Source organism: Phoxinus phoxinus, assembly GCF_949152265.1.
Source record: "Phoxinus phoxinus genome assembly, chromosome: 5".
Classification (NCBI taxonomy): Eukaryota; Metazoa; Chordata; class Actinopteri; order Cypriniformes; family Leuciscidae; genus Phoxinus; species Phoxinus phoxinus.
Window position 1 is genome coordinate 26,491,371 of NC_136880.1, and position 15,860 is coordinate 26,507,230.

The window sequence follows — 15,860 nt, forward strand, 5'->3', positions numbered from 1 at the left end:
TTAATCATTATTACTTACTCCTCTTCTCCTTGGTTCAATATCCTTAGCCTTAAGCACATTTGTCCATGTGCACCGTCTGACCTGCAGCAGTTCAGTCAGGGCAAGTGGATCAGTCCACGACTGACTTAGTCTGCGGCACATACACAGGACTGGCCGCCCGCCTCTATCGGGATGTCATGAAAGGGCCAGGATCAATGAGGCTTAAAGCTGCCTCCTATTGATCGGGCCATTTAAAGAGGTTGATGAGAGCACATCCTGAAGAGGCTCATTTGAGAGCTGCATCTCTGGCTTCCTCTTCCTCCAAAACGGTTGTAGCTGTAAACAAGACGCAACTGCTGAGATGACTGTGCATTCTGATTTTCAAGAGCAGGCACAATATGAGAGTCTAATTAATGTCCAAGACCAAGACAGTTCTGTGCTTCAGTTGACAGCCGTGTTGATTGACCGGAGCACAGCAATTCGGCCAATAAGAGCTTTGTGTACATGACAGCAGTGGAAAAAGATGCAGACCACCTATCTGTTACCTAGATACAAAAAGGCATCGCGCAACCCCACCAGTTACACGAGTGCACCAGACAACCCTACACATGCCAAAATTCATACGCTCCTCAGTACCAGTATTTGACATTGATGCGCTAGAACCTCTTCCATTAAATGCACTGATTTTCCATTTCACATTAAGTAACTAATCAAAAGACTAAACTGGTTTAAATAGTGCATAAAAATGGGAAAAGTGGCAACCTAAAATTCAATACAACCTCCTCTTTTTCTCTCTTTATTCTTTTATGCTCATTTTACCTTTTTAGTTTCTCACTCTTTTATAAGCCACACTTCAGTTATAAAGATGTCTGTGCACTGTGGGTTTGCAGGTGCGCTGTGGGTGTGTATCGTGCTGAACCCGCACTGTAAGAGTGAAGAGAAGAACGGCTGGCTGAGACAGCTGAAAAAATGGGGAGACATGGACATCTGCCCTCTAGAGGATGGCAATTACGGCAGCGAGCTGCCCAACATCACCAATGCTCTGCCACAGAGCAACCTGGCTCAGGGTAAGCTTCCCTTCAGTTGATCCAAACCTGAAATTATCCACTTATCTCGATGTTTGTTGCTCACATAACCGTATTTTACTCTGTGTAGACTCACTGGCCCGGCCTAGAAGAACGGTGTTCACAAGAGCAATGGAGGCCTGTGACCTGCACTGGCAGGATAGTCACTTGCAGAGAATCATCAGTAGTGATTTCTACATGTCCCCAGCCTACCAGAGAGAGGGAGAAAGCCTGCTCTTCAACCCCCAGGGCCTGCCACTGTGGTTGGGTACGTATTTACATACTTTTCAGCCATTTCAAGCTATGTTTGACCGTGTTGATTCTGTTCTGAGAAGCCAGTCAGTTCAGGGATCTCTAGTGGGTGAGTTTTTCCTAAATCAGACACTTGAACAAAGGCCTGTTCACACCAAGGGCAATAACTATGAAATTTTAATAATTGCTAAATTTTTATGAGAATTGCAGCTATAACGATAATTACACAGAAGAACGATATTGTTGGAATCACTTTTCCAGCCGATGAATGATAAAAACATAGACAGCAGTTCAAAATCCACCCGAGCTTGATAATTTAAAGCAGCGGAAATCTCAATGTGTACTTCTAAACCGAATGTTATCGTGCATTGGTGTGGACACTATATATTTGGAACAGCCTCCTTGTCCCCATTAGAACTGCTTCTTCACTGCTTGAGTTTAAAGCAAAACTTAAAACGTATTTTTTTTCTTTGGCTTATAACTGTAGTTGATGTGTGCTGTGTTTGGTCTGTTTTGTATTTCGTTTGTAATCTATATTGTACTCGGTGCGGAATGCTGATGACGTCTGATGTACAGCACCTTGGTCAACAATTGATGCTTTTAGTGGTGCTATATAAATAAATCTGAGTTGAGTTGAGTAGTCATCGTTATAGTTATAGTTCTCGTTCTTGGTGAGAAACGGAGAGTCTGAGAGGAAACTTCGCTCTCAGTAAGACCCTTTCTGCTTTGTGTCGTTATCTGTCTGATTTCACTTCTGTATGATCCAGGAACTAAAATAAGCAGTTTCCATTAAGTTTTGGTCTGAAACGTGTAACTTGAAATCTGAGAAACTGTCCCATCTGAGAGGAGCCCCACCATGTTTATACCATGTCATGTGACTTGTTCCAGATCATGTGCCTACAGCCTGCGCCAGGGTGGATGCTCTGCGTTCCCATGGTTACCCCAGAGAAGCCTTGCGACTGGCTGTTGCAATAATCAACACCCTCCGGCTCCAACAGCAACGGCAATTAGACATATACAAGCATCAAAAGAAAGGTAACACACATTGTTCTGATTTGCATAATGTATGGCCTAGCTCCAAGTGCTCACAAATTTGTATTTATTACTGCTTAATCACTAGCCTTATCTTTTCAAGAATAACCATTTCAATGAATTTGTAGACTCATCAAAAGAAAACTAGTACAGTATATTTCAGAACTTCTGCACTTTTAACTTTGCTCAGGGTGACTTTAGAAACAGCCATGTGCACCATTAAAATTGAAAAGTGCTTGTTTTGATAGTAATTTAAGCATTGACATGTTGATTCATATGTTCCCAATACAAGTAAATATTTCTGGTTCTGTCCTCAGAACTGCTGCAGAGGGGAATGACCAACACCACCAATCTTGAGGGCTGGGTGGGCCACCCCCTTGACCCTATTGGCTGCCTTTTCGCCACCCTCACAGAGACTTGTCGAGTGGAGGATGACAATACCATGGATACTGGAGGTACACAATTATATGCTGTCATCAGGCTTCTGTCCTTTTACAACTCTCTGAGACGCCTTGGGCATTATTCGGTTCCTCGCTCAGCAACTGGCCTGTGTCTTTGAGAGCTTCATTCAGTCTGCTGGAGCCCCATCTCCTCGCTCTTTACAATTGCCCTCCTATTCTGTGCAGTGTTAAGGGGTGCTATTGTATCAGAAAGGTCATTCTATCCACTCAGTGGTGTAAAACGTATAAAATCAATCAGCATTTGCATTCCATACATCCCTCCCAGCTCAGGCCAGTGGAAAGTGTCGACCATTGTATTCCTGTAATGAGGAACCCACAGAGAGGCATTGTGTCCCTGAATAATACTGGCAAATGGTACTGTGACTTGGAAGAGTTTGTTCATATCTGTGCGCTTGTCCCATTGTAGCACTCTCCCTTTGGCCATGGCACTGTAGCGGTTGTATTGGGGTGTGTTTGCGTCTGTTGTGTATTACACTGTATGTTTGTATATGTGTTAGAGAGCATAGCTCTTTGTTTGACTCTGTTGCACAGTTGGAAACATCTGGCATGTGCTGGGATGGGGGCGGACTCTCAGTTTAAACCAATCAGATTGTCCGAAGGTCAGGATCTTAGCTTAGCAGGACCAGCAACAGCAGCTGCAGCGGCGGCCACAGCAGTGTGGAAAGCCAAAACAATGCTCTCTCTAATCTCTCTGCTTTACTACTTTGGCAATTTACTGTAAACCAAAACCAAATCAGGATAGGACACCATAGCTTGGTTAAGTTGTTTTGTATGTTTTTTTTTTATGATTGTGAAATGCCAGTAGAGATGTTGTTACAGTGTAGCCGGATGATGGTGAACCCATTGATCCCTGTCCGCTCCCTTCTGTACAAACAGGATTGACCAACAGTATAAATTGCAAGGGGGATTTAAGTGAGCTGGTGTTTAGGGTCTAAATTCTTACCAAACAGATGGTGTTTTTTCTCAGCTTTCATGCAAACATCATCGGACATTTATATAGATGCGTTAGTTTGTGGTGTTTTATATGTATAAATTTAGGGTCAGTAAGATATATATATATATATATATTTTTTTTTTTTTTTTTTTTTTTTAAGAAATGCTTTTATTCAGCAAATATTAATCAAATTGATTAAAAAGTGACACTTTTGTTACATTGTACTAATATTTCACATTATTGTTTTCACTATTATTGATCAAATAAATACAGCCTTGGCGAGCAGAGACAAAACAATTTACATTTAAAAAGTATTTCTGACACCACACTTTTGAATGGTAGTGTATATACTTGCCTTATCTTTAGCAATGCAAATTATAACAAATTATTTTGTTAATAAAAAGAACATTTGTAAAAAGCTGTAAATTAACATTTAACAAACGCTACTTTGTTTCCTAATAGATTCTGGTGAGCCCAAGCCTCCAGTTTACCAGCATGTACCAGTCTGGGGATGTCCTGACGGAGGAGAGTCATACCTGGCGCTGGCGCTAGAGGTGGCGCTGATGGGCATGGGGCAGCAGCGGCTGATGCCCGAGGGGCTGTACGCCCAGGACAAGGTGTGCCGAAATGAGGAGCAGATTGTGGCCAAGCTGCAGGAAATGGAGCTGGATGACGTATTGGTGCAGACACTGCGCAAACAAGCCATCCTCCTTTTAGAAGGTACAAACTCTCTTGTTCTCAATATTACATCCACTTTTCAACCTTTTGCTCTTGTCATCACCCCATAGGCACTATCCTCCATGTGTGGAGCGGTTTCCTCCCCTCACTGTTCGCTCGCTTTTCCCACAACCTTTTTCTCCCATGTTTCCCCCCCCCCCTACTTTTATCTTTTCCTCCTCCCCATCTCTAGCTTGAATATATATATATATATAATATATATTTGTATGTGTGTGGGAGAGAGAGAGTGTTATGCCTGTAAAAAGATCTGCAGGCTGGCCTCTGCAGTGTCCCCAACTCCCTTCCCCAAAACAGGCCACCCTGCATCTGAGCCTCCCACTGACATGCGGTGTAACCTTAGAGCAGACATCTGCGCTGCTACTAGGGAGGACAGACTCTGTCAAAGCCCATGAGGCCTTGCCGCCTGTTTGCCTTCTCATCGTCCTCCCCAGCCGTCCCAGCGATACGCTCGACTCAGATTTCTCTCTCACTTGCTGTGCGTGCCCTCACTGACTCACCAGCCTCCTGTCCATCAAGCCTGACTCAACCCTGCAATGTGATAAGACGGACAGCTCGGTTTTGATATGGTCTTCTCTCTCTCTCTCCGTATGTACAGGTGGTCCCTTCAGTGGTCTGGGGGAGGTCATCCACAGGGAGAGCGTTCCCATGCACACATTTGCCAAGTACCTGTTCACCGCTCTCCTGCCGCATGACACCGACCTGGCGTATAAACTGGGCCTTCGTGCAATGAGGTGCGAATTCAGTTCAATTAAATTTTTCACTTTACTGTTGGAATTTCTTCCAAAAATTGTCTTGCATCCTACAGCGGTTACGGTCTCACATTAATTTACATCAATACACATCCACATCGAACAATAAGACAATACAATAGACGCCACTTGATAAAAAAAATATATAAATAATATATCAGTGTTAAAAAACATTATAAATGTCTTTACAGTCACTTTTGATCAGTTTAATGCATCCTTGCTGAATAAAAGTATTATTTTTTTTAGACAAATTCTTACTGACCCCTAACATTTGAACAGTGCTATATATTAAAGCTAAAAGAAAACTTATGTTTGTAAATGATGTTTTTAATGTGCATTTTAAATGTGTGCATTGTTTTCACCTTTAATTATGGAGCACAGTTCCTTAAATTAGATCGAATCTCCACATTATGTGTGATTTACACTCTAGCTCCAGCCATATAAAGCCTTTATGGGACCTTATTACTGTATATCTGCACCGAGGCATCATTATCTGAGTCTAGCTCATCACAATCCTCACTGATACACAATCAATAGCACTGCTCCCTCTGCGCACCTTCTGTGAGTCTGAGCTAGTGTAGTGTTCACTCAGACAGGAGTAGCAGAGCATAGAGCGCTATTTCCAATTACTTGCATTCAGACAGAGCTAGCAGAAACATGAGTACTGGTATGTGTGGAAGTAGCACTCTGTTTACTCAGACATGATTATCAGAATACAGAGTAAAAGGCTGTAGAAATCAGTGAATCGCAACGGTGTTGAGCTTATATATTGGTCTTGTTATAGGCTATGTGAATAACGAGAGTCTTACATGTGTGAATAATCCAGTATAAACATGTTTACTGCAGGCTTCCAGTGCTGGAGTCCACGGCTCCCTCGGGTGACGTAGGGCACCCTCACCACGGCATCTCCATAGTGCCCAGCAGATACCCACGCTGGTTCACGTTGGGCCACCTGGAGTCTCAGCAGTGTGAACTGGCCTCCACCATGCTTACTGCCGCTAAGGGTGAGCACTACACACGATCACTCACGACGAGTCACGTGAGGTTCACTTTAAACAAACTTTTATGTGCTGTGCCCATGTTTAGCTAAGTGGAGTCTGTTTTGTGTCTTAGGTGACATGTTGAGATTGCGGACTGTTTTGGAGGCCATTCAGAAGCACATCCACTCCTCTTCCCTCATCTTCAAATTGGCTCAGGATGCATTCAAGATCGCCACTCCGGCAGATAACCCTCCTGACATCACGCTGCTCAATGTTGCGCTGGAGCTCGGCCTCCAGGTAAATCTAAATGGATCATTATGTGATGTCTGGTTTGATTTAGTTCATTATTGAGTCTGATTACATTCTTGGTCTTAGACCAACTATGCCAACATGAAAAGTCATCCTAAAACATTATTTTTATTGGACATCCAATGAGCCCACAGTTTTCTTTCTTTCTTTCTTTCTTTCTTTCTTTCTTTCTTTCTTTCTTTCTTTCTTTCTTTCTTTCTTTCTTTCTTTCTTTCTTTCTTTCTTTCTTTCTTTCTTTCTTTCTTTCTTTCTTTCTTTCTTTCTTTCTTTCTTTCTTTCTTTCTTTCTTTCTTTCTTTCTTTCTTTCTTCCCCATTACCTTCAATTTCTCTCTGCATATATATACTTTTTTACCCTTTTCTGATGTTTACACGAGATGTCCAGTGTAAACAGATGTGCATATTATACACTGTCATTCAACCATTGGTGGTTGTTAATTTTTGTTTTAAGAAGTATCTTATCCTCACCAAAGCTGCATTTATTTGTTTAAAAAAAAAAGAAGAGTATTGTGAAATGGTTTTACAATTTCTGTTAATAAGTTTTATATTTGAATATATTTTAAAATGTAATTTATTCCTGACGAAGTTTCAGTGTTATATGATACTTCAGAAATCATTCTAATATGATGATTTGCTGCTCAAAAAAATATTATGTTGAAGACAGCTGTGCTGCTATTTTTGTGAAAATGAAAAAACAAAAAAAAAAACATTCAGGATTCTTTGATAAATTAAAAAGGTCAAAAGAACAGCATTTATTTTGAAATAAAATAAATATTTTGTAACATAGATTTCTTTACTGTCACTTTTGATCAATTTAATGTAACCTTGTTGAAGTGTTAATTTCTTCTTCTTTTTTTTTTTTTTTATCGTACTGACCCGAGCTTTTTTACCGGTAGCGTAAAGACTGTTTTCTTTTATAGTCTGGTTTTATATGTCGGTTTTATTTCTGGTAGTTGTTTTGATGTACATTTAAATGTACTCATTGCATATTTGTTCTGCATCTTTTGTGTCTAATGCGATATGATTTCTCTGCAGGTGATGAGGATGACCCTTTCCACACTCAACTGGAGGCGGAGGGAGATGGTTCGCTGGCTAGTCACATGTGCTACTGAAGTCGGTCTGTATCAAGCAACACTCTGATTTTGATGTTTAAATTAACAAGGATTTCATTCAAGACATTGACATGCACTTTAATAGTTTTGTGTTTTTAAAATGTCATGTAAATGCTTTTTTCCAGACGGAAATCGCATCCGTCCCATTTTGGCTAAATCAAACTAACAGACCTATGATGTTGCAATGTTTTTAAACTGCAGTACTATGTGAAATCAGCTAATAGTTTAACTGAAAATGATGATACGTTTATCATTGTGGTTTCTAAATGCAGATAGAACCAAGGCAAATGTTGTCTCTGTTCTGATTGGTTCTTTGGTCTCATTGCAGGGTTAAGAGCATTGGTCAGCATATTGCAAAGCTGGTACACTCTCTTCACCCCCACTGAGGCAACCAGCATAGTGGCAGCCACAGTGATGTCCCACAACACCATCCTGCGCCTGAGCCTCGACTACCCGCAGCGGGAGGAACTCGCCAGCTGTGCGCGCACCCTGGCACTGCAGTGCGCCATGAAGGATCCCCAAAACTGTGCCCTGTCCGCCCTCACCCTTTGCGAGAAGGACCACATCGCCTTCGAGACGGCTTACCAGATAGTCATCGACGCTGCCTCCACAGGCATGACCTACTCTCAGCTCTTCACCATCGCCCGCTACATGGAGCACCGCGGCTACCCCCTTAGAGCCTTCAAACTGGCGTCTCTCGCCATGACCCACTTGAACCTGGCCTACAACCAAGACACTCATCCGGCCATCAACGACGTGCTGTGGGCTTGCGCTCTCAGCCACTCGCTGGGCAAGAATGAGCTGGCCGCCATTATCCCCCTGGTGGTTAAAAGCGTTCATTGCGCCACGGTGCTCTCGGACATTCTGCGGCGCTGCACCATGACGGCCCCCGGCCTGGCCGGCATTCCTGGCAGACGTAACTCGGGCAAGCTTATGAGCACTGACAAAGCCCCTTTGAGACAGCTACTGGACGCCACCATCAGCGCCTACATCAACACCACCCACTCCCGCCTCACGCACATCAGCCCGCGCCACTATGGAGAGTTCATTGAGTTTCTCAGTAAGGCACGCGAGACCTTCTTATTGGCCCAAGATGGCCACATTCAGTTCGCCCAGTTTATAGACAACCTCAAACAAATCTATAAGGGCAAGAAGAAACTCATGATGTTGGTACGGGAACGTTTCGGTTGAACCTCGCCTGACCGCGGGAAACTCTTTCTTCTTTCATTCTTCATTTATTTAAGGCATTATTTTATTCTTCCTTTTTTGGTCATCTTTGGTGAATTTTTACATTTTATCCATTTGTTTTGATCTGTTTCGTCTTGTTTTTTTTTATTGTGAACAATTCCTGTTCACAAGTTATTCTACCAGGTCGAACCTGTGGAGGGGAGAAGAACAACTGTAATATTGACCATTTATGTTTTTGTTTTGGCACATTCTTGATTTTGTGTAATCAAGATATTGTGATAAAAATGTAAAAGTGGCACATAAAGAGAAACCAAATGATTATGTGGTAAATTGAGCGTGGGGGAGATTTTGGTTTTGGAAAGAGGCTTGAACACTTAAATCAAAACGGTCATTCCTGAAACACTCGCATACAGTGTTATCAGCATACCTCGATCGTATTTTACGGATCAGCTTTAACTCTCTCTGGAAAAGGCCTGATTTTAAGAGTGAGACAGGCACATCACATCACCTCAAACTTATACTGCAACTCTGTTGAACCTCCCAACCACGACTCAAGCGAGCCACAAGACATGAGCCCTCCCCTCTCTCCTGTGTTTGTTACTATCGGCTCATCTTAATCTCTGTTCGAAAATTCAGTGCAGGAAAGACAACGACCTAAAAGAATACCTGTGTGCTCAATCCTTCCATGCTGTTTCCTGGTCTTACTGAATTTGAACAAAACCAAGATATTTACCCATCAATATCAGCCATATATGTTTCTCTGTTACCTCAGTGGAAAAACAAAAACAGAAGCAGAAACAAAAAGACTTGTGTGAGATTGAGTAGCAGTAATAATATATATGTACTAGCACTTCATTAAATTCCATCCCCTACACGACGCATTCGGATACGCAATTACTTACTGTGTAAAAATTAGGTGAGTTGTATAGATGCATTGGACAAAAAATGGTTGTATTGGCAGAATACGAAATTAGCTGGCTTTAAACTGTAATATCTTCCACATTCCATGACCTCCGCCCTCCACAAGTGCCCCAGTGGATCCGAACACTTAGAATGCACTCTGCGGCTTCCATCTGAAGGAAAACGAGAAGAGAGGAAACAAGAAATGATATGCTCAACTCCGTTCTCAGGGAATCACTTAAAGAAACAAAACAGAAAAAAATAGTAGCATAAGCATTTAAGATATTGTAAATATGAAAGTGTCAATTCAAAAAATTGTAAAGTTATAATTATTTATGATGACTGTATGTTTTTCTTTTCGGATACTTGAATTTGTTGGGCTGGGAATGTGATGACCGTAAGAGGAAAGACTTCAGAACATTTCTCAGGTGCTCCTGTGTACATTTCTGATTTACTGTTTTATTTGTATCCTATTTTGTTTTTGTAATACCTTTTTGCAAGAAGAAGCATGTAAAGAATAAGAAGAAAGGAGAGGACAAACGTTTATGAACAGACTATGCAGAACCACTTCATAATTTGCCCTCTTCCCCCCTGATCCTCCTCTGACTTTTCTCCTTGTTTGGCTGGGGGGTGGGGGCGCTCTCCCGAAATTCAACCGTTTGTATCTGTAAGTAAAGTAATCTGCACGAGCTTCAAGTTTGGATGGATTTTGCCTTTGATCTACATACAACTCTTTACTTTGAAGCCTTATAGTCTTCTGAAAGCACTGCACGTGTTTCAGGACATTGTGTTGCTAATGTCAGTGGAGATCGTCAAGAGAAAATGGACCTACACCTTCAACTGGCCCACACAAGGAAGAAGGGCATCTGGCATTCTCCTTCGCTGCGACATGGTCAACGTACTTTAGGGTCGTGATTATCTTGTATTGAGGGCAACAAGGCCTGTTTTGAGGTTGCGTCTTACTATTGCCTAATTGAGACCTTGATAGATGCTCCGGTAAAGGCTAAATCTTGAGGAGATTTCTCAATGTTGTTGGTTAAGGTTGGTCACTTTCATTTAAGTAGTTTGCTGGTTGAAATTTTTGGTTATTTTCGTTCATAGTTTGTTTAAAAATTCATACTAGTTGCCTCAGCAGTGGCATACTCAAACCACAAGGTGTTAGTCACATTATGCAGCCTTTGCTCCTCAACCTGCTCTGTCAGGGAGCTCAGTGGATGGACCCAAGAGGAAGCTCACAGATTAGGACATTTTTTTTCAACACATTTGCAGAATGATAATAGTGCTGCCTGTTTGATTAAAAAAAGAAAAACTATATAAAAAAAAGAAAGAAAAGAAAAAGGTTAAAAAAACGAGCATTTTCTGTAGCTAACTAGTTGGTCCAATGGCATCTCAAAAAGAGAATAACCTCCTCTGGCTTTTGATTTCTCTCTTCCATACTCTTAAGTGTCCTGTATGTGTTAACTGTACCAGTGTTTTGATCTGTCCCTAGAGTTTAGAAGGAAAAAAATAATCGCTGGTAGAGATTGTTCACTAGTTCATCTACTGTTTGATTTTGTTTCGTTTTAATTTAAGGGAAAGTGTTTGTCGCCTCTTTGTGCTACTGAATTATAAAAAGGTATCCAGTATTTGTTGCCACAAAAGTATAGTTCATCAACACTTTTTGTTTGTGCAACCTCTTGAGCTAATGTCTATAAACAAAAATTTATTACTATTTATGTAATGCTACTACCATTTTATATGATTTGTGTTGAATTTCAGTGCTTTTCTATGAATAAAGTGTGAAACACGTCTTTGCCTATTTCAATGTAACGTGATCTACAGCTACTGTAATCTTGGCTCTTTATGAAGTGCAAGTTTTATTTTTGTATGTATTTTTTTCCTCTCGAAACAGGTATTTGGGATATAGCGGATATTTTTATTTTGGGGGGTAAAATAAGTCAGTAGCCTTTAGTTTGTCATGGTCCAGAAATACCACAATGTCATGTGTAGATGCTTAATCTATTATTATTATTATTATGAAACTCTTGCAATATTAGCATTTACTGATACCAGGGCTGCAAATAAATTGTGATGGACCTTTTTCATAAACTGTGGTGATGCATTTCCAGTTATCAACATTGCAAATCATTGCATTTTTTTTTTTTTTTTTTTAAGTAATATACATTTATAACGCTATATTTTGTATTCTATGACATTGGCAGTATATGTGATTTTTTTTTTCTCACTATTTTGGGAATTTGGGGAAATGGTACCATGGATTTTTAATTTTGATATTGGAAGCAAATAGAAATACAAAAATTAAGTTTGCTGTTGTCTCCCGTTCACTACTGTAGAATTTTACCCAATTATGACGACTTCCGCTTCTAAGAAACCTGTAAATGTGAAAAGGGTCCATTTTGTTATCTAGCGATGACCAAAGCCACTGCATTTGTGCCCAACTGATGGTTTGAAAAGAAAGTAAAAGTGACAGTAAATGCATTTAACTACTTACAACAAAATTCTAATAAATGCTGTTCTTTTGAACCTCAAGGAATCTTGAAAGTTTCCACAAAAGAGGTTTCGCAGCAGAGCGGTATTCAACATTGATAAGAAATGTTTCTTGAGCAGCAAATCCGCTTATAATGATTTCTGAAGGATCATGTGATGCTGAAAACGCCGCCTTGCCGTCACAGGAATAAATTACATTTGAAATTGTATTAAAATAGAAAACATTTCAAATATTTCAATGTTTTATTGATCAATTAAATGCTGCCTTGAGACTTTATCATTTCTTAATCTTACTGACCTCAAACCATTGAGTGGTAGTGGACAAATTTTTTTCATCCAGAAGAGAAAGACAACTTTATTCTGTCAACTTTTTAGGTTAGGTGTGTATGTTAGTCTGTATGCTAACATGCACGCATCTCGTGAGGTCTTTAACGCACAGAAAAATCACTGCAGTTGCAAAAAAATTATTGATGCCCCGACACATGATGTCCAGACTATATCTCCAGCTCTCTTTCGGTCTCCTCTTTAGAAACTCTGAGACTAAAACCACAATAAACTCCAGGAAAACCTTGTGTCAGAGTGATTGACTGTGTTAGAGATGCAGTCGACAGGAACAATGCTCTTTGGGCCTGCTTATACAAACTGTACCATCCATCAGGGTCCCTCACAGCTGCTGCTCTTCATTGTGTCTTGGACCCGGTGCAGCGCTCTGCTCCTGTGAGGACCACTGAGTAAGTGTTTGTCAAGCATGGCTGTGCTGCTGGCTGAAATATGGATGGGTTTGGCTCTGTTAGACACGCTGCAAAGAGAAGGCATTTCCTTAGCTCAGTGATTTAACAGAAGTGACACGCCAGGAAAAAGAGAGACGAGTAATTGGCTTTCCCACCTTGTTCTGAGCTTCCAGCGCAGGCTGAGGCTGTCATATTTGGAGCGAGGAGTAGGTGTTGGGATTGGTGGGGGAAAACAAGCATTGTTTATACGTGTAACAATGTTACAGAGGCTTTTCTTTAATTAGAACCCAACCCATCATCAGAAAAAGGACGTCTAAACGCAGTCATGGAGCACACAAGCCTGTCAGGCAACTCTGAGAACTGTTGTGCTTCTGGGCAGGTTTGTGCAGTGAGAGGAAGCTTTGTCCTTTGCACCCTGCATGGCAGGTTCTGCTGTCAGCGTAATCACATATTGTGTTCTTCAGGGAGCTGATTTGCAGAGCTTTGTTCTGCTGCTCTGATTTTCCCAGAATCCCTCTGTAATTGGGGTGTCGGAAGACTGGCTGAGGAGGGGTGGGGCAGCTTGGGACTTTTTTTTTAGGTGGGAGGTGGTGTGGGCTAAGCGGGTATGGAGAGCTGGAGTGGATTATGGAACGCTAATATATAGTCCGACTTTTCACTGATTGTATCACTCCACTCTTTTCTGTTTGCACATTACATACAGACTGTCAGTCTGTGTAATAGTGATGGGATTTTTCAGTAACAATTTTACAGGTTACGGTACGCCGATCGGTGGCAACATATCTTGTTTAGCGAGTCATTGAATTATTCACTCACTCAAGAAATTGTATCAAATCACTGATTCAAAGGGGAACATTGCGATGCATGGCTCGGAGAAGTGCATCAATTTGTGCTTTTACTTAAAATGTAAGTTACTTAAATTCTTTATTAACGTGCATTTATATATTTAGAAATTAACATTAACCAAGATAAATAAAAGCTAAGGATTGTTTGTTGTTATTCTATGTTAGCTATTGCATTAACTGTTTACAAACCCAACCTTATTGTGTCCTAGCTACAAAACAATCACAAAGCACAACCAATCAGAAAAGCATGTGGGCGGGCTCACGCTTGCGTACTAGTATGACACTGCAATACCGGAGTGGAGGTAAGATGTCCAATCTAAAGTCTTTAATACGTCAATCTGCAGACCCGCATAGTCATATTTGACAGCAGTGCCAGGCCAGCAGTCTCGAGACCGGAGCTGTCGATCGCTTAACCCGCCCCCACCAACAACACCACCAACAACCACACCAAATGCCTAACCCCACCGCAACAAAATCTAACCCAAAGAAAAAACTAAATGTTAATGACCATACATGCTGAATTGTGAGAATAGCCAATCGATTTTACAAGATGTGACTCCACCAAACTGACACCAACTTGAAGTCCTCTACCTCTCTTTCCCCAATATTTCAAATCAATCTTGAGCCAAGCCCCCCAAAACCCTCCCATCTGATAAAGCAGTGATAGAGCAAGGACCTGACAAATGATGTACAGCCTGCTGTCTTCAGGAACATATTGGATTTTCAGGCCTGCTGATTTGCTGAGAGATTGAGCCCAAACCCCCTACTTTCATCCCCCTTGTGGCATCTTAAAGGAGGCCTTGGGGAATTTAGCTTCTTTTTTTTTAATAGATTCATTGTTGCAATTAAAAATAATGCCAGGAGCCCCTTGAGGTATCACAGAATAAATGTGTGCACGTGTGTGTATGTTCTTGTGCCTCACTAGGAAACGGGCCCAGCCCCCCAATCACAGCTGTGCTCCATGGACACAAACTAGCGGCGAGCCGGCAGGGGCTTAAAAATCCAACAACACTAATCAGCAAATTGATTACAGGACGTTTCTTCTTTCAGCGGGGCTTACAGCACCTAACACACAATCAAGGCCAGACTTATCCTGCATTGACAACAACGCACACCAGCGGTGCAGCTGCCGCCATTTCAAACTAAATGACTGTAAACGAGTGTGGGACAACATCTATCATGTTGTTTCAATTTACAGCCTGTGGTCGCTTTTAAAACAGACAGTAAACAACTTTGACCCTAATTGAATTAGGAATAATTTTTGTTTTGCTAACAAATAACGGGTTTGAAATCCTGTATCAAAATTATGCTTTTTCATACACACAAATGGGGTTCAGAAAGCTCTAACATGATTGAAAAAATGTGTAATTCCAATAAATCCTTGTTTTGAAGTTCAGGGTTCTTCAAAAACATCTTTGGTATGTCACCACGTCATGTGATGTGTTGCTGGGGAATCCCATTCCCACCTTCCCAAAAACAAAAACAACTGGATTTAAGGATTTGTGCTTATTCGTCATTTGGTATTACGTCCTCTGGGATTAACATTTCTATTACTAAATGCGAAAGGCAGTAAGAGAGACAGTAATCATAGATCAAGGGGGTAAACCCCTCACCGAAACACTCCTGCTAAACAAAGGGAATAGAAAATCATATGATTTAGGTATGTGACATTCAGCTCAGAGAAATTCCCCTGAGGGATGTTTGTCTTAAAAGGAGGATTACTCTTTATTTCGCTTCATATGAAACATCCATTGAAATGTACACACATTCTTAGTGGTTCATTAATGTCAGTCACTATTCCAGTGAAGACAGTCTCATCCCAGATGTTACTATGGCACTGCATTAAAAACAAACCTATACAGCACTTCAGACTTAATCAGATTCCATCCTCCTTCACTTATTCCACATTCTCCAGTGTACAGTGCTCCGGCTCTGATGAAAGCACATTAATCTAGCTAAAAAATTATATTAAAGATTAGATGGATTGGTGTGGAGCTATTATAAAATGTAGGTAAAATAGAAAGACGGCCTACATAATAATTGAAATGAGTCGGGCCCAGCCTTTTATGCGAATCTCTCAAAGCCTGTCAAGAAATATCTG

The 15,860-nt window shown here is 41.1% G+C and overlaps 1 protein-coding gene across 1 annotated transcript in view; it reads left to right on the plus strand.

Moving 5' to 3' along the window:
* zswim5 (zinc finger, SWIM-type containing 5) overlaps positions 1–11,484 on the plus strand; it is a 43,310-nt gene extending 31,826 nt beyond the window's left edge. Inside the window, exons 5-14 of the mRNA XM_079613276.1 lie at positions 870–1,046; positions 1,135–1,311; positions 2,184–2,330; positions 2,645–2,782; positions 4,185–4,442; positions 5,056–5,191; positions 6,056–6,213; positions 6,323–6,486; positions 7,532–7,613; positions 7,937–11,484. Coding sequence (XP_079469402.1) covers positions 870–1,046; positions 1,135–1,311; positions 2,184–2,330; positions 2,645–2,782; positions 4,185–4,442; positions 5,056–5,191; positions 6,056–6,213; positions 6,323–6,486; positions 7,532–7,613; positions 7,937–8,799 — 2,300 coding nt within the window. The 3' untranslated portion in view covers positions 8,800–11,484. The remainder of the gene's footprint in view (positions 1–869; positions 1,047–1,134; positions 1,312–2,183; positions 2,331–2,644; positions 2,783–4,184; positions 4,443–5,055; positions 5,192–6,055; positions 6,214–6,322; positions 6,487–7,531; positions 7,614–7,936) is intronic.
* Positions 11,485–15,860: the final 4,376 nt, after the last annotated feature.